General features: G+C 43.0%; 2 protein-coding genes across 4 annotated transcripts; both read right to left on the bottom strand.

Annotated features, from left to right (window-relative positions):
• Window positions 1-7,842: 7,842 nt before the first annotated feature.
• prrt2 (proline-rich transmembrane protein 2) lies at window positions 7,843-8,804 on the bottom strand (the record flags this gene model as incomplete). Its single annotated transcript, XM_079294042.1, has 3 exons — window positions 7,843-7,998; window positions 8,088-8,383; window positions 8,573-8,804. 3 exons carry the CDS (start codon window positions 8,802-8,804, stop codon window positions 7,843-7,845), a joined length of 684 nt encoding a protein of 227 aa, XP_079150168.1.
• A 2,431-nt stretch (window positions 8,805-11,235) lies between these two features.
• Window positions 11,236-17,181, bottom strand: kif22 (kinesin family member 22). 3 transcript variants are annotated; one of them, XM_079293416.1, is made up of 13 exons: window positions 17,045-17,181; window positions 16,657-16,851; window positions 16,445-16,572; window positions 16,108-16,262; window positions 15,822-16,031; window positions 14,815-15,211; window positions 14,299-14,419; window positions 13,843-13,942; window positions 13,445-13,616; window positions 12,860-12,942; window positions 12,412-12,612; window positions 12,246-12,305; window positions 11,236-11,459 (listed from the first exon to the last, which is right to left on the bottom strand). In XM_079293416.1, the coding sequence occupies exons 2-13, from the start codon at window positions 16,842-16,844 to the stop codon at window positions 11,430-11,432; spliced, it is 1,845 nt and encodes a 614-aa protein (XP_079149542.1). In that variant the 5' UTR covers window positions 16,845-16,851; window positions 17,045-17,181; the 3' UTR covers window positions 11,236-11,429. The 3 variants fall into 3 exon arrangements, 2 of the variants coding, with proteins under 2 accessions (XP_079149542.1, XP_079149543.1); XM_079293417.1 differs by having other exon boundaries at window positions 17,058-17,181; XR_013772964.1 differs by lacking the exon at window positions 11,236-11,459 and having other exon boundaries at window positions 12,251-12,305; window positions 12,780-12,942.
• Between the last annotated feature and the right edge of the window lie 358 nt (window positions 17,182-17,539).

The following is a 17,539-nucleotide window of genomic DNA, read 5'->3' as shown; positions in this document are numbered from 1 at the left end:
GGGGGGGGGTCACACTCAGATCAATACGATAATCTCGGATCTAAATAGACCTAATGCCAATCTCGGAAACAGTCCTCACCGCAAAGCATGATAATTCTCATAATCATATTCATAGGGATCCATGTCCCTTTCAATGTCAATCTAAATGCTTCTCTGCGCTGCTCCAAACTGATCTCAATCTACAAGAAAAATTGAAATCGTGCAAGAACATTTAATGAGGCAGAAATATGAATTCATGTCAGGTGTACTTCCTGTTTTTACGGGCCGATAATTTATTGTTGTTAACTGCTGACATTAAAACTCAACACCGTCCATCTCACAGCACACATACCTCTCCCTCGCAATAATGTGTTGCCTAATGCTTCCGGAGACCTCCAAGTGGTCTTAATACTGTCGGACAGTTTGTATCTATTGATCTGATTGTCATGGGATTGCCTGCAGAAAACAAGAGAGACTATTGGTTCTTCTGTGTTGATGGCTCGTGTCAGTTATTTGCATGTTTGGTGTTGATGGAGCAAATATGTGCCAGGCTCTGCTGCAGGGCGTTCATCATTGTGTTGTTCCCAATTCTCCTGAGGTGTGCTGCTCTGATTAACTGAAGAAGATGTTTCATTCAATTCAAGGGTACCAGCTTTTGTTTTTATGTTGTTTGATGTGTCAGCTCTAATATCACAGTGTCAGTTTCTTGTTGGTGACGCGCTGATCTTGACCTAATTTTGCTTCGCAATCCCCGTTTGGATGTAGGAGGAGAAGAGGGATGTAATTAACAGAAACGTTTCAGAGCAGAGCGGATTGGTTTAAGGAGAGCTGTGCATGGTCCCACTCTGACACACCGTGAATGAAATCATCAGCCTCTGTTTAATATCTAAATTACAAATATGGTGTACAGAGCACAGTGTTGTGTGATAACGCTCCATGGCTGCTGCTTTACTGCGGCTCGCATTGACTAAGCTGCAGGCTTTATCTCGGCCTCATGTGGTTTAAGAGGCATGCTGAAATTACCAGTGGTGTTCATATGTAAATAATACATGTATTGTGGTTCACTTGCTTTGGGTGTTTGTCTTTTGGAACTGAAAGTGTGCATGATTGTTTGGTTTTTTTCATAAAACGTTCATATTGATATATTGTGTGCATCCCTGCATTTCTATTATATTTGCTCCAAAGTGGCCTCTTCGAATCTCTAATGTTTTATGTGCAGCTCAGTGGCAATCCAATAGCTGGAATAATACAAGCCAATACTGCCACCTACCCTTTAAGATCTGCAGCCGCAGCCTCTCCTCCGACAGTGACACGCAGAGACACACACCAGAGGAAAAAGAAAACCAACAAAAGCATCAGTGTTGGTTTAAAACTTTACACTCGAAAAGAAACACCAAATGTATGACTCCATATTGTTTATGATGGGTCAGATTCAAATTAACTGAGTTCAGGCTTCAACTAGACAAAGTTGCTTCTTCAGAGTTAAACTTGTTCTCTGATGGGTTAAAACATCTGCCCTAAACATCTCAAAAACCAAATCCCTTATTCTGATCATCTCACACTGCGTCTGTACTTGAAGGGTGAACCGATACAACAAGGTTAAATTACCGGGATTAATTACAAATAGTTTACCGTCGTGGGTTGAGCATTTTGACAACAAAATGTCTTCCTTGTCCTCCAGCACACATTCTAGGGCGAGTCGTTAAATCTTTCAGTTTAAGCCTCCTGGGCTTTTACTCACCTGCATGGTCTTCATCAAAAGAGGGTACCAAGTAAACTATCAGAACAAACACAGAGAGCGTGCATCGTAACATCTCATGATTACCAGTGAAGAAAAGGCATGTCTCAACAATCTCACTCTCTTCATGTATTCCACCAGTCAAATAATAACATTCTCTTGATCTTGGCTCCATTTCTTGAACCTTTTACTTGTTCCGTTCGACAGGATGTCTGAGGTCAGGACATTGGGATTATTGTGATAAACACAAAGCCCAGAGCATGTTGAAAGATGCTGCGAGTGTCTGAGTCAGAAGCAGACTTATGGACATTGAGAAAGAGGCTCGGTCCAGACTTTAAATAGAAGAAGGAAAACCACAGAGCTCTTTACAGCGGTGCAGTTTATGATTATTGTGCATTTTCTTGTGCATCCTGAGAGGGAAATCGAAGACGGCTACTCCCGTTCATCTCAGTCACGGCTTGTTCCTCGCCCTGACTGACAAACACCAGAGACGTCTGTCCTCTGCAGATCCTGTCACACTGTCTTAATGTTGATGACAGCACTCATGCAAGTATAACTAATAACAACCTTTTATATAACCTTTTATAAAAAAAAGCAATTTTGAAAGTGTTTGAGTAAACACCGATACAGAACACTGCAACAGCCCAGGTCCATTTATAATAAAAACAAGAACGCGTCTCTGCAGATAAAATAGATCTAATCTTTTATATTTTAGAACGCTGCAGGGAGGCGGACTGGGCTGCAGATTTTGCTCATTGATCTAAACGGAGATTACTGTTAAAAAGTTGAGAAGAGCATGGTCATTTTACAACAATAAAACTGACAAAAAACAATTCAGTGCACTAAAAGGCTGCTGCTGAGGATACAAGTGGAATGAAGGCACTAAGACCCTTGATATAGATATTGTAGTGATATTTCACCACAGAGCTCTGAATCCACTCTGTGATGATAAGTGGTTTTCATTACACTAAAGAGCCGATAATGAGCACATTACTGCCACCTAGCCAGGAATGTGATGAAAGGTTGAAGCTGGCAGACGTCCAGTAAAAAATGGGCCAAATATGAGCCTGAAGCTCACATCGCATTTCAATTAAGCTTCATGTATACACTTATAACACAGTTCATAGATTTCCATGAATTGCCTCGATATCCGGACCCCCCCCCCCTTTCTTCACATGCTTATTAATGTGTATTAATGTGTAGTTTGTGTTGCAATTATCCGTGCAGAATGGCCAATTACCTCATTTTGAAGTTGGAAAAACAGCATTTCTGTCGTAGCTATACCTTCCTCTTGAAATAGTTTAGGAGACAAACTAATTTGGAAACACTGCATTCATACCAGCCGTTCATACACGGCGTTCAAAATGTGTTTTTATGAATGGAACAGAGCCATGTTCATGTTCGTGACACCTGTGCTCTGGAAAAGACCTTTTAGTCCACAGTTGACTTTTCTTTCCAGGACATTTTCACTTGTCTTAGCAGTAAAAGCACAGATGTCACAAATGATATTGATTACGGCTTCAATCCATTCCAGGATTATCAGTGAGCCCTGCCAGCTCATTAATATCATTAGCCACACAAGTATGATGTTTTTTCACAACAAACAGAAAAGTCCTTCTGACTGAAAGATGAATGGAAACTGGAGCTGATAATTCTCTGTGTTGACAGTAACAGACAGCTGTCAAATTAATTCATACACTGAATCATGTCATATATATTTAGCATGTTCAGTATTTTTTTGAATGTTTGTTATTACAACAGAGCACTCACTTCACTGGGTGCTATGCATCTCTTTGTCGTTTCCATACAACACATTTAAACATGGCTGTACTTTACTGCTCGATTCGTCGATGAGTCATGTGGTCTATAAAACATCACAATTTCTTTCAAAAATCTCGTAAGACTAGTCATGACGCCGACTAGTCAGTCTTAACAGCCTCGTGGCGTATACTCTCGTTCATGTGACCGTGGTGTAGTTCCTTTAAAGCCTGAACATGACACACCATCAGCTTTTACTTCTGCCGGTTGCATTCACGCTTCAAACATCATGAAAGCGCTGTTCGTTTATGAAGAATATCTTGCTGAACAAATCGTGTAAGTTACACTTTTGTGTGCCAGACAAAAAAGCAATCTTAAATGCACCAACCTAACACATCTCCTGCATCGAGAGAACATAAACAGAACAAATCATTCATATAAATGCATTTTTCATCAAAGAACAATGATGTCAGTCACTCGCTATCAGGCACATGTGGCAATCAACCCAGGAGAGAATGTGAACAGCATCCCCAACTGGGATTTCATGTTAGCAACTAAGCTAACAACCACATGTTGTAGCCTAAAACAATCAAACCAACTATAGCTCTCCCTTCATACTTGTTAATGATATTGATTGTTTTATTATCAACCCATTGTGTAAAAAGCCTCGAGGAGGAACACAGAACAGCTGGACATTTACATTTTGGCATTAAAAACACTCACCTCCTGAAATGAACATGGAAATTACCCTGGAGGTGACCTCTGACCCCAACTCTGAAAGTGTCAGTAACAGCTTTTTTGAATAGCGCCCTCTAGGAACTTTCTGTTTGGTGCTAATTAGCACATGTTAGCATGCAACCTCTTGACTGAAACGACGTTGGCGTTCAACTGAAAGCACTGCTGTGTCTCAGTCCATCCTCACTGAGTGGCTGGCATGACTGTGGACTCGTAATCTCGCTCCTTTCAAAACTACTTTTGAAACGATTGATCAATTATCGAAACAGTTGCTTTTTCCCATCTTGACTAATTCTTGCAATGCTCGTTTAAAAGGTATGATGTTGTTAATGTAGCAGTTGGTCATTGTGGTGCACAACATGCAGCGCTGTTAAATGTCAACCACTTTTAGTTTGGGTCTCAAAACCTATAACTAACGATAAAGTGATGAATGAAATAGTCAGTGTAAGCAGCCAATAGTAATAGCTTTAAGGGTTTAAAAAACCCTTAAAGAAGATAATGAGGTAAGTCTTTACTTTTGCTTTGATTTTGTTGAAGTCATCTGAGACTCTCAGTGTATTTCCTCGGCTCAGGGCGTCTCTCTTCAGCCTTTTGCTCTTCCTGCTGCCTGACAACAGAATGCACTCTCAATCCCTTCAGCTTACACACTATAACAGTACGGACAACTACATGAATACTTCCCCGGCTCATCTGCTGAACTGCAATCTCTTCTCAGTGGCTAAGCTCTCTGGATATTGCCCCCACGAAAACAAAATCTCTTTCATCTCCCCTGCTGCTCCTCATCGCTGCAAAACACAATGACAACACGTTGCATGCATTTTGTCTTTATTAGGAATGTGCTTCAGAAGTATAATATTCCAAATGCCAGTTCATCTTTGTAATTTTCATCTTCTATTGTCAAACATGAATACAAATCCACAACATGCCAATCACCACAAGGATTATAGAAGCCTGGTGGTGACATGTTAGCCCATAACTACGTAACGCTAACTCATATCAACTACAGAATCTTCACAATATTGAGATTTATACCTGCACTAACTGTTGATTACAATTCAATTTACATATTAAGTGCTAACCGAGGAAAAGCTGTCATATTTAATCATAACAGCCAATTGCCTGCAGGTGTGAGCTCACGATTTATGTTTCTGTACATGATTCAAAATCTAAGGTCTGATAAACAAGGAGAGTTTCATCCATTCTAGATGAAACCCAGTTCTTTCAGATCACAGTAAGAATCACAGGTAGATTAAGATTAGAGGTTAGTTAAGGATACATATCGGAAATATATAATCATAACAATAACAATGACAATTAATTCGATTTTAAAAGTAGTTCTCAGCATCGTGCTGTTAATATCGTACACCTATAAAACCGTGTTTGAACCAGTGTGTTACAAATTCAGAAAACAGCATCCCTGTTTCACACTGTGTGTGAAAACAAAACGGACAGATAATTAAGGTGTTCATTGCTGTTTAAGTGCTTTTTCGAGGGACAAAAACAACCACAATATGTCTGGTTTATAAGTACAGGCTATACCTGTGGATGCAGACTGAGGCCACAGCCACCAACTTTGACTGCAATCACAAGCTATTTCATTTGTTAACCAAATATCGATTCCCACGTGCATATACAATGCTGCCGTCATCTGTCAACTGCGGCTCAGCACTTCAAGAGCGTCACATTGTGAAGTTCTGTTTCAAAACGATCTTTCACAAACATTATCAAAAGATTATAGACAGAGCATAATTAGTTTCACTGTAAAATGAATGTCTTGCTACAGTGTGTGTGTGTGTGTGTGTGTGTGTGTGTGTGTGTGTGTGTGTGTGTGTGTGTGTGTGTGTGTGTGTGTGTGTGTGTGAGTGAACATGTACCCCTCCCAGGCTCACAGTGGTCAGTGGTGTCAGCAGATATACAGTAAAGTTGCAGCAGAGCAGAAAACACTTTCCTCTCTACAAATGATCACATGTCTGTGATCATTTGGGTCTTTACAAAGCAAGGAACTTTCCCTCTGCATTTTATTTTGGCACACATTTTCCTTGCAGTGATGACTGTGCCTTCCGTGGGAGACTTTCCATAATCCCTTTCAGTTCAGCACCCGTAGCTAGTCCTTGATAAGCCTCTATTTTCGTCCTCTTTTGCCACCCATACTCACTCTCAAACACAAGATGTAAGGGCAGGAGAACCACGGAGAAGAGTCCGAAACAAGAGGACATAGAAGTGGTTCTTCTCTGCGAGGGAATTGGGTGAGTTTCTGCTCTGTGATTCCAATGCAACCACAAATCCCAGCGCCTTCTCCGTGTATCCGAGGGGATTTACCGGCAAGCTGAAGCTCTGATGTGTCCTGTCGTTGGCTGCAGTAAAGGATGGACGAGGGCAGACATTTTGTTTCATGCGACGCTGTAGATGGGAGGCAATCCTTCCCGTTTCACGTTCTATGACCCCCCTCCACTGGTCTCCCCAGTCTCCAGTCCACCTCGTCTGAGTCCGTTCTGCGGGTGATGACGGGAAGTGAAGTGTTTCTTGAGAATCGTTCTGAATGTGTTGACCAGAATACAAAGGGGCTGATTAGACTGTCTACTCTCATCTCCATCTAACAGACAGCCCCCTCCCCCCTCCTGGCTCAGGGCAGCAATTGCATATTTTACTTTCTTCCATTAGCAAATAGGGATTTATATAGATTAGAGGAATACAAGTAAGCACTGTATATCGGGTGCATATTTGTCACACATCCAGGTCATGACTAGGCGGTAAAGACGTTGGTGCAGATGCGGGCCAGACGGTCAGTTGCCTGATCCAGTTTCATCCTCGGGTGAAACTCAGGTTTTCACATTTACTAAAAAAAGAAAAGGAAGCGTATTAGTTGAAGAGCTAAATATTCTGCAACTTGATATGGCTGTATAAACTTTCACAGACCACAGAGGACAAGCTATGTCATGAGAGCCACATGAGTTGTTGAGTCCCAGAACCCTTAAAGTTGTGTGTACAATTTCTCTTCCAGCCATTAAGTTAATTAGGACATCTCTTGGCTTAATGACACCCAACAGGCTGCATTCAAAAGCAAGAGTACAGATAAGTATCTGATTGAACTGAAGTGAAAAGGCAAATAATCATTTAACTGACTGGCCCTTCATGTATATATATTTAAACACACAGTACTGCAAAAGACAAATACTAGGCCCTTTCTTTACAAATCTCTAATAAGTCATAATCACTGATCTGTTATCCGAATCCCTTTATTTGGTACAATAAATGCAAACAGGGCAAGGCATGGAACAGAAAGCGAACCACACAGGTCACTCTCCGGATAAACAGCAATCTGAGGCATGCAGTTGATTACAGTTGGAGGCCGCCCGTGCAAAGAAACAAAACATGGCAGGAAATGTAGATTTGACCAAAAATGCTCCGATCTTTGTGAAGAGTTGACACAGTTCCTAAAGTGCCACAGTGTCTAAATACCGTATGGTGCGATATTGTGCAAACATGGGTAATAATGTCAGTGATTACAGTCAGATTGTGCAAAAAGAGCTAAATATTATACTGTGATGGGATACAGGGGGAAAGGGGCAGGTGATTGGGTACGAAGGGGGACGAATCACTGCACACAGGGGGTAAAAAGGTGAGGTTAAGGTTTAAAGGTCAGATCTGGGACACTCACTGGCCAGGTTGACAATGCAGGCGACGATAATGAGCGTCCCTCCTACTAGTGACACGATGGAGAGCATCTTGGCCACGCGTCCCAGACGCACGGCGCCGTCCAGGTTTCCCTGCTCGAGACTATTCCTGGACTGAAGGAGAAGGTTGAACCATCTGTTAGCTGTGGTTTGATACAGTTAAGAGTAAAAAACAAAAGAAAAACAAAAGATCCTTCTCTCACCATGATGGAGTAGACAAATCCCACAATGTTGATGGGCCAGACGGGGCAGAAGCAGGCCAGCACAGATAGGAGGAGGTAGTCTTTGATTTTGGTCCGGTCCAAGGGCGGGTTGGTGGCGATGCTGGAGTGGCGAGAGATCGACGGCCTGGGCGAGAAGGCGGTGTAGCCGATGGAGCTCGCCCTGCTCCCCTTCCTGGTCTTGTTGTGATGGGAGTAAGAGATGGAGTGCTGTCTTCTGGGAGGAGAGCAGACGACCGGAGAGGTGCTGTCTGCGGACGCTGGGTGGATCCCATTACCTACACATGGAGGGGACGAATAGGACGGGCACATGTTTAAAGCATTGGAGGAGGTGAATATGTGTGTGCTCCACCAGGAGCTCTTTCATGCACTTGAACTTGACTTTCCCCCGGGTGAGCTGACTAAGCAGCTGTGTGAGAGCTCCCCTCCTCCACCCACCCGCTGCCTTACCAGGAGGTCAAACTTACTGTTCTTCAGCTTCTCGTTGATGACTATCACTAGCTCGCCTTTGGATTTGCTGCGGGGAGGCCGTGTGCTGACCGGGCTGCTGCTGCTGCTGCGGATGTGTGGTTCACCTCCGACTGGTGGGCACGGCATAGTGACGGCAACTTGGCTCGACAGAGAGTCCTCCTGGTCCAGCAGCGATGGTTGTTCGTCCCCTGACCAAATGGTGGGAGATGGCATCGTGTTCACAGCCATGCCGACAGCGAAGAATTCAGCCTTTGTTTGTGTGTCCAGTCCTGTGAGTGCTGCCTGTAGTTCACCTGGGGGCCAGAAAAATGGTTTTGAGCATATTTATGAACAGGAGACGCTTCCTCCCATCGGTTTAGGGACTGTATAAAAATGATTGTGGTGGGAAAGAGGGTTTGGAAGAGGAGAAGGGAAAGATGCATATTTTCTTTATGCTGAAGAAAGGGCTCGAACTCTTCGGGAACAGCAGTGTTTAACTTTTTCTCAACCCAAAGTTAGATTTTATTTCATTCTAAAGAAATAAAAAGATGAAATACTTAAATGATTAATATTGGATGCGACACAGAATATTACTGTGTGTTTAGCAATATGAGGACAACACTCGTGCCTTTGCATCAGGGTTCATTTTCTACATCAAAATCAACTAAGTTAATAAGAATCTTATAAGATCATTGTGTTTAGAGAATCAAACTACTGAATCTTTGTCATTACTAATCTAAATTAATATTTCTACAAAGCGTGGTATTGTTCTGACCATTACAGCTCTAAATTCGTGATTAAACAATGTTTTGAATATTCAGGGAACAGGGCACATCATTTTGTTGTGTTGTCCAGAATTTGGGCTTTTGCTAATGTGATAATAATCATGAAAAATATTATTCCATTAAAAGGAAACTCATCAAAATCTGTTTCCATCTCTTGGGGAATACTATCGTATCTGGCTGAAGCTCTTTGTGGATGCAGGGGGAGCTGCGCTAAATCTGCATGAGGGGCTAAAGGAGTCTGACAGAACTGCTGAGGTCATCTAATGGCATTGTGGGTAATGTAGGCGCCGGGACAAGGAAGAATAATGTGTGAAATACAAAAATAGATGATATCGGATTATTCTGCATCGGTTTTGATCAGTGCAATGCTAAATCAGTAGAGAATGATTTTTTGAGATTTTAATTTAAATTGGCCACACAACATCGGAAATTCTTTGTTATTGATGGCGAAATTAGCTGTACAAATGTCTTGTTATGTAGAGATGTGTTGCATTTCCTTTTCCAATTCAAGGGGAGGTCCAAAGAAAATAATGCTGGGCTCATGCTTTATGAAATAGTGAACATCCTTCTCACTAATATACAGTAAACACATTCTGCTTCAGCAGATTAAGAGTCGGAGCCCAGGCTCAATAACACCACACGCCTCTTAATCCACATCACATTGATCCTTATGTAAGATCTTAGGTCATGTTGAATTGTAAATAAATAGATTCCAGGCAAACCGATAAAAACACAAGTCTCACTGCAAGTCAGGCCTCTTTAAAACAGCAGACCATGCAATCTCAGGTTACAACGAAAGCAGGTCACAATGGCACGGGGAGCACAAAGGCATGGCAGATGGAGAGCGCGTTCCTTTGAAACGATAGTAGCAGCCATCTCCGTGCAGGTGTGTAAATACCATCATTTCCCCGTGTGTACACAAGCGCCAATACATGATGGCCGGTTGTTGGGCACAGTACAAAAGGTAAAAAAGGAGAGAGCATAAAATAAGTATAAGGACAAATACTCGGATAGAGGAGTGCGTGTGTGTGTGTGTGAGGGGGGGGGGGGGGGGCGGGGATTAATGAGCTTGCTGCACGTCGTTTAAATGCAGTAGTTGTGAGCTGCTGAATTGCAATGATAAGCAGAAAGAAAACATGCAGCCTGCATTGGATTCTTGCATTTATACCAAACCATGACTGAACAGGAATTTAGCATTTCAGACCAACACCCAGGGGGACACGCACACGGTGGCTGTATGAATATAAATCAAACCGACCTGTTTATTCCAGCGCCTGTCTCAACGCAGTCGGAGCGCGCCTGGTCTTGACATCGTTCTCAGGTGTAAAACAAAAACAAATAAAACATCAGGCACGAACAAACAGCTCCTGTGTGTGAGACAACGTGCGCTTCTTGAGAGGAAAAATCCGACAATTGCCTTTATTGGATGTGAGAGCTGGAGACGCGGAGGTGTGGCGCCTCGTTCCGGTGCAGTGTGCTGGGATGGATGGAGAGTCCTGCACGACAGTGGAGTAAGAGGAGGGGTGTGTGTGGGTGTGTGTGGGGGGGGGGGGGGGGGGAGAAAGGAAAAGTGAAATCGAGGAGGAGGCTGGTTTATGGCATCCTCCTCTCCTCACCCAAGAAAACTGCTTTTCACATTTAACATTCATCCACTGATACTGCGTCACATCAGCCTGTGATTAAAAAAAAAAAACGTGTCCTCCTGTCTCCACCTCGCAGAGGACAAAAGTACAAAAATTAACCCAATTGGAGTTTTTAAACCGAGAAACAGGCGATAACTTCCCCCAAACAGGGTGATTGATTTAAGAGGCAATAAGGGTACATTGGGTAATGTGAAAGTCCATCAGATGTCTTTATTGTGATGAAATAAACACTCAAAACATCCAATGTCACGTGAGATATTTATTAAAAAGCAGCAATGTGCCACCAGCTGGAACACAGTAGTAACTACAAAAACATCCTGAAGCAAAGCAGACATGTCAAAAGCTCCAGAGATAGAATTGATGCACATTTAATAAAAAAGACACAATAATTAAAAAAACACTTAAAAAGAGAGGGAAAAAAATAAAAAAAATAAAAATAAAAATAATCACACTCCCATGGTGCTCAGGATGTTTGCCTGCAGGAAAAAAAAAAAAAGAGAAAAAAAAGTGAATATTAGTACCGAGAAAAAGCAAGATCATCACTAAAAGCTGCACAATGCGCAAATACGGGTAATCACCTCGAATGCATTAGTGCGTCAGCCATGCTAGCGGCTGTGGAGCTTGACGCCAACGTGCTCACAGTGACACCATGCTGGTGCTTAGTAGTTACGATGTTCACCATAAACAGTAAGTACAGCTGAGACTCATGAAACGCCATTATCGTTGACGTTACTAGGTCACAAACCAAAAGTGCTTACTCCTCCCTTTTTAAGATTGCGGCAATGTGAGCCGCCAAGAGCAACAACTGCGGTACCGCTGCTCGCCTCACTCAGAGGTCATTCTTACTACAACAACAACACTTCAGACTGCAGGGATTTTGCGCTATTCGGCTCACATTACTGCAGTTCAGCGAACACGTGAAAAGCTCTCGCTATGAAGGGGTCAAGCTAACAAAAAACAATTAATTGTTTCTGGTGATTATACGCAAATGAAAACATATGTATGAATATTATACTCTATTTCTGCTAATAGATGCACTGAAATACTGGTTCCATAAAATCACAAATGTCAATCTCAAGCGAAAAAGTCAGGATTGCAAAAAAAAAATAAAAAATAGGATTCATACAGATTTGTGGGAATCCATCAAATAGTTAATGAGACATTTCAGTACAGACCAATGAGGTGGAACGATAGTTATTCTATTTCAAATCGGTAGAACAGACCCCCCCCACCTCAAATATTTCACTGAAGTCTTGGCTTACCTTCATGAAGGTGGAAAATCTCTTCGCCGTCATACCCTCAACTTTCTTCACATCCTCCAACTGCAAATTAGCAAAGCATAATTGAAATAAATGCGAAGTGAGAAAAACAAGATAACGCATCGCTGCGATTGAAACCAGATCTGCGCCGGACATTTTCTCCGCTGACCTTTATGAAGTGACCGTGGATCTCCCTCCAGCCCAGGATGAGCTTCGCCTTCTTATCTCCGATCTGCTGCAGACCCTTCAGCTCTTTGAGGGCGCCCGTGTTGAGAACCTGCAGGATCTTCTGTCTGGAGCGCTCCAACACGGCCGCGTCAAGCTGAGATTCCCAACCAGTCTCCTCAACGTTCTCTTTACCATCTGGAAGCTGCGACAGAAGAGATGCACGCAGTGTAAAGTTAGACTATAGAAGATGTACACAGTCAAAATGTAGACATCATATTGTGGCCTAGAGAGGAGGTTCATTTTGACATAATAAATGAGAGATATCGCAGCAACAGTCGACACAAAAAAAACAAATTGAGCCTAATGCACCAGGTCAGCTTGTATCCGATGCTTGCAATGCTGCAGATGTGGCAAGCTAAGTGCATCACAGCCGAGGCCTGAATGCTGACCTCAACCTGGTCTGAAATCTTCCTCTCTCTCTTCTTGACAGACTGTTTTTTGACGACGGCCAGCTGCTGAAGAGGCTGGAGCACTGATGGGGAGGAAACACACAAATTAATGTTTTATTCACACAATGCGACACATTAGAACCCAATCAGTTTACAATGAGAATATTAGCACCGGCGTTCAAAGCCAAATGCATGATTCTCACTCCTAAAATGCTGAGGGTTTGAAAAAGAATTCCTCCTGATCCATTTTGTGGCTTCTATATTATAGACTGAGCTCTTGTATCACATTGCAGCTCATTAATATCTCCAGTGATTCAAAATGATAGAATTAGTGGGTGACTACTCTTTAGGGAAACGTAACAGAAGACGATTACGCAACAGGAAAAAGGCTTTTTCAAGGTCAGTTTCTTTCCTTCCTTCCTTAGTGTAGGGCAGATTAAAGACTGTAGTATCCGATATGTTTATAGTCTGAATATGGTGATTCTCTGCATGCATTCCCCAGTCGATGAAATTAAACTTCTATTTGACTGTCAGCTAAATTCATACAACTTGAATTTGATTGTGCGAGTTACATTTCGAACTGACCCTGTAGGGGCTGGACCACCGCCTGCTTCGGCAGTGGTCCAGTAGGGGATTTGGTGGCAGCTGACGGTTTTCTTTGCAGAGGAGCTGTGCTGTTCTTGAAGGACTTTTCTCCATCCAAACGACTGAATAGCGTGGCCTTGCTCTCAAGCTCCCTCTGCATCTCTTTGGTTTCCTGTAAAAAGAAAAACAGAGTGGCAAGGTTGGCTATCAAATATCCACGAGGAAGAGTTGAGCAATCAGTATAAAGATCTGACAGCATCAGCATCTGGTAAATCACTTACAGACAGTAGACACAGAGGTTGGACCAGGTGCAGATTTAAATAACTAGAACCTATATTTTGCAGGGTTGCATGACAACCAGGTGGACAAACTCAAGTTCTGTAGCAATCTGTTTTCACCTGGATCTCCTTCAGCATGCTGTGCTCATCCTTGTCCTGGAAGTTCATCACCAGCTTCTCCAGAGCTATTAGTCTGTCCATCACCGACAGTTTTGACAAACTGAAGCGGACAAACAAAAATCAAGAGAGAGAAAGTAGGTCGACGGCGAGTGGTGGCAGTACGGACCGAGGCTTTGAAATGCACTCAGAAGTCAAAAGGTTGACAAATCCGAGGCACAGACAGATTCATTACACATAACAGATGGCAAGGAAGCCACGTTTGTATCGGTCCCAGCAGACACAGCAGCTGTAGCCAATGGGAGCACAGCAGAGAGAGCTGCTTTCAGCACAAGCTATTAAAAAAGGGGAGCCACTGAATTAAGGCTACGGCTTGTTTACGTTGCTGTAGTGTGGGCTGAATTGAATGTGGCTTTTGTCACAGTCAAACATCAGTCTGATTAGTGTGCGATCTTTAACCTGTCAAAATGTGAAGACGGCGAGGAGCCGTCCTGTTCCGTTTTCCTCTCGTCTTTCTGCTTCTTCTTCTGTGGCTCGGTGCCAGACCCCCCCGCCCCGTGGTCTTCTCTGGCCCGCTTCACTGGAGATGAAGGTAGAAGGGAAAATTAACAGTTTAGTATTCCGTGCACTCAGGCAACACTATTTGTGGGGATCTCTAGAGTGTAAAGCAATACAGATGAACATGGCACGGCATCAGTCAAAGCTGCATTGCAGTGCCAGAACTAAAGCACACGGGAGAACAGCATCAAGAATGTATATAAGATCAGCTAACATCAGGTGTTAGAAACAAACATTTTAAAATGACATAAATCACAAATAGCTGATAGTTTACTCTTTGTCACCATCCTCTGGGATGTGACACAGATGCCCCCTATTGGGCTTGGAACTCGTTCTGTCAGAGCTTCCTCTTCTCAGCCTATTATATACATTTATTAATAACATCGGCAAGTGCATTTCTCACTCAGTTTTACTCACTTGGCAGCACAGGCACTGCCACAGTTTCACAGGTGAAGGGCTTGTTCACAATGAGCTTGGATTTGGAGGCAAAGTTCAGAGCACCAAACGTATCAAAATAGAATTTGTATTCCGGTGCAATGTTGGTGATCATGACGGAGTGTGCCGAGCCACCCAGAGAGTCTTGCAGCAGCCGCGTCAGTTTACTGTCTCTGTATGGCACGCGGGCGGCGGTGCCCGAGTTAAGAGAGTCCACGACCTTGTTGAGGGTGAAGAGAGACAGGTTGATGGCGCCGCTCTCCTTCAGCCGGATGCCTTGGTTGCCGGTGCGACGGTTGTCCTCAGACCCAGCCAGGTCTATCAAGTACAGCTTCCCCGTCTGCTGTCTGTGGGGCAGGGCACGCTGAGTCCGAACAACCTAGATCATGGAAAAGATTCAGATTTTAAAAAGGGGTAAGGACACAGGTCAGACTGAGTTTATGCATTTTTGGCACTTTGAGTGCCATCTAGTTCCTTTATAATGGAAAGGATTTAGACATCTCTTTGGCCGATATCTCCAAAGCTAGGCAACTCGCACCAAAACAATCTAGATTGATAAATGGCACTACAGGTAAGAAGAAAAACAACGCATTTTTGATTGTGAGGTGAACTGTCCCTTTAAATTTGGGAAAAGGTAGGCAGCAAAAGAGGCTTTTTTGATAAATGTGACACATTGTACACTCAGCAATACAGCACAGGATGTTAGAATGACAAAAAAAAAGGACAAAGTTAAGGTAAGAACAGCAGACACCAGTTTGTGTCTCTCCCAGAATAGTTCCAGAAAGCCCAGATGTTGCTAGTAGGAGCATTGCAAGAGAGAACTGATTTCAGCAACAGCCACCAAATCCTGACTTACTGCTCAGAGGCCATGACCTGTTTAAAAAGCCACTGGATACCCACAGACAGACCAGTTCAATGAATGATTCTCAAAGACAATTGTAAATGAACAAACTGTCTTTCATTTGAGTTAATCAGATGACATATCAAACCTTGATGAGGAGGATCGCATGGCTGCGGCTGGAGCGCTGGTTTAGTTTGGTAGAGGCTGTCGTACGATTGAGGCTGGCAGGGGCAAACTGTTTATCAAAATCTGAGAAGCAGGAGATAGTTGTGTGAGTGAGGCCAGGGATCAGGATGTTCTTGTCCTTGTTCTCTCGGATCGGTAAATCCTGGGAGCTTGGCGATAGAAGATCCAGCACCTGAGAAAGACAAGATAGATTATACACTATTTCCCTTGGACAGAAAGCATGAATCTACACTGCCAACCATTTATACCTTTTCATTGTAAATCTCCAAATAAGACATGCTGATGCTGTAGTCCCATCCTTCATTGTTGTTATCTTTAGCTTTGACCAGCTTGAAGACTTCACGCACGGCTCGGGGGATCACACCCGGCTGATCTGAATTGCCCATCATGGTGTGAGTCTTACCTGATGAAGAGAACACGGGGAGTTAGTGAGCAATAGACAGTGAGGTTGTATCCACATGAACAGTATAGGTCAAATAAAAGACGACGAAGAGGGCTTAATAAAACATCTCAAGCTGAAGTATTTTGGCTGGTGAATTCATAACAAAAGTACAACTTAACAAATGCAATGTGGCAGCGACATACCAGCTCCTGTTGGTCCATAAGCAAAGACACTGGAGTTCTGTCCATTCAGTACATGTGATAGAATGGGCTTCACTGATGACAGGAACACTTCTTGCTGTGTTGTTTGCTCACCATGAAACACGTCAAAACTGTTGGACAATAATGACAGATATCAACGAGGATAAGGGAGACATGAGGAACAGTTAAGGTGCTGAGATGCCGAGGCCACTGACTAGTATTTGACTGTTTCTGTAGCGTTTCTCCAGTTGATTATTTCCAGGTGCTGCGAGTCCAGGCCTTTCACACATGGGCCCTCGTCCTTCTCATCTTGAGTGTCCATAGAGGGTCGCAGGCGAACCGCTACCCGAACGCTGGCGGTCTTCTTGTGTGCTCCATCGGACAACGCCAAACGCTGAGCCATATTTGAACTAATAAAGAAAAAGGACAAATGTTAGATATTAGCACAAACCAAGTGAGCCGACTCAGAGCTTACGCTGTTTACCTAAATCAGCTAATAATAAGCTAGCTTTAGGTCACGTTTACGTTACTCACCTAGCTAGCTGAGATACGTAAACGTCACTGCTTCACAGAGTGTAATGATAGTGTTTCGTTCGTGCTTACCAATATTACTTACGGACTCCTTGTTCAAAAGCTTTTGTTTTTATCCAAGTTTCACTTTTGGCAACATTGCAGAAGCCGTCTTTTAACAATGGGGACGGAGCTCCAAAAACACCATAACGAAAACTTTTCAAATAAAGGAACACTGCAACCGGAAACGACCGTTGACCAATCAGAACTCGCTCACATGGTGGGGCCTATTTAACGTCATTTATACGATGCAGTCGCGCATCGAATATTGTTGTCCAATATGTGATTTATAGACACGTATAAACACATTTTAAAATGGAGGCATAGCGAATTGTGAAGCAAAAATATTTTTATTCAAAATTCGGCCAACATGAACTCAGCCCTGTATGCGATTGCGTGCTGCGCAGGAAGTAGTCCCTTTTTTTATTTTTTTTACGTTTTCTTCTTTTAATTATTACTGTTATTATCATTATTCGTATTATTATTATCCTTTAGAACAGTGATTCAACTTTTACTCTGAAACTTCAC

The sequence above is a fragment of the Melanostigma gelatinosum genome, assembly GCF_949748355.1.
Source record: "Melanostigma gelatinosum genome assembly, chromosome: 21".
Classification (NCBI taxonomy): domain Eukaryota; kingdom Metazoa; phylum Chordata; class Actinopteri; order Perciformes; family Zoarcidae; genus Melanostigma; species Melanostigma gelatinosum.
Note: the sequence above shows the minus strand (reverse complement) of the source record. Positions and strands in the feature narration are given on the sequence as shown.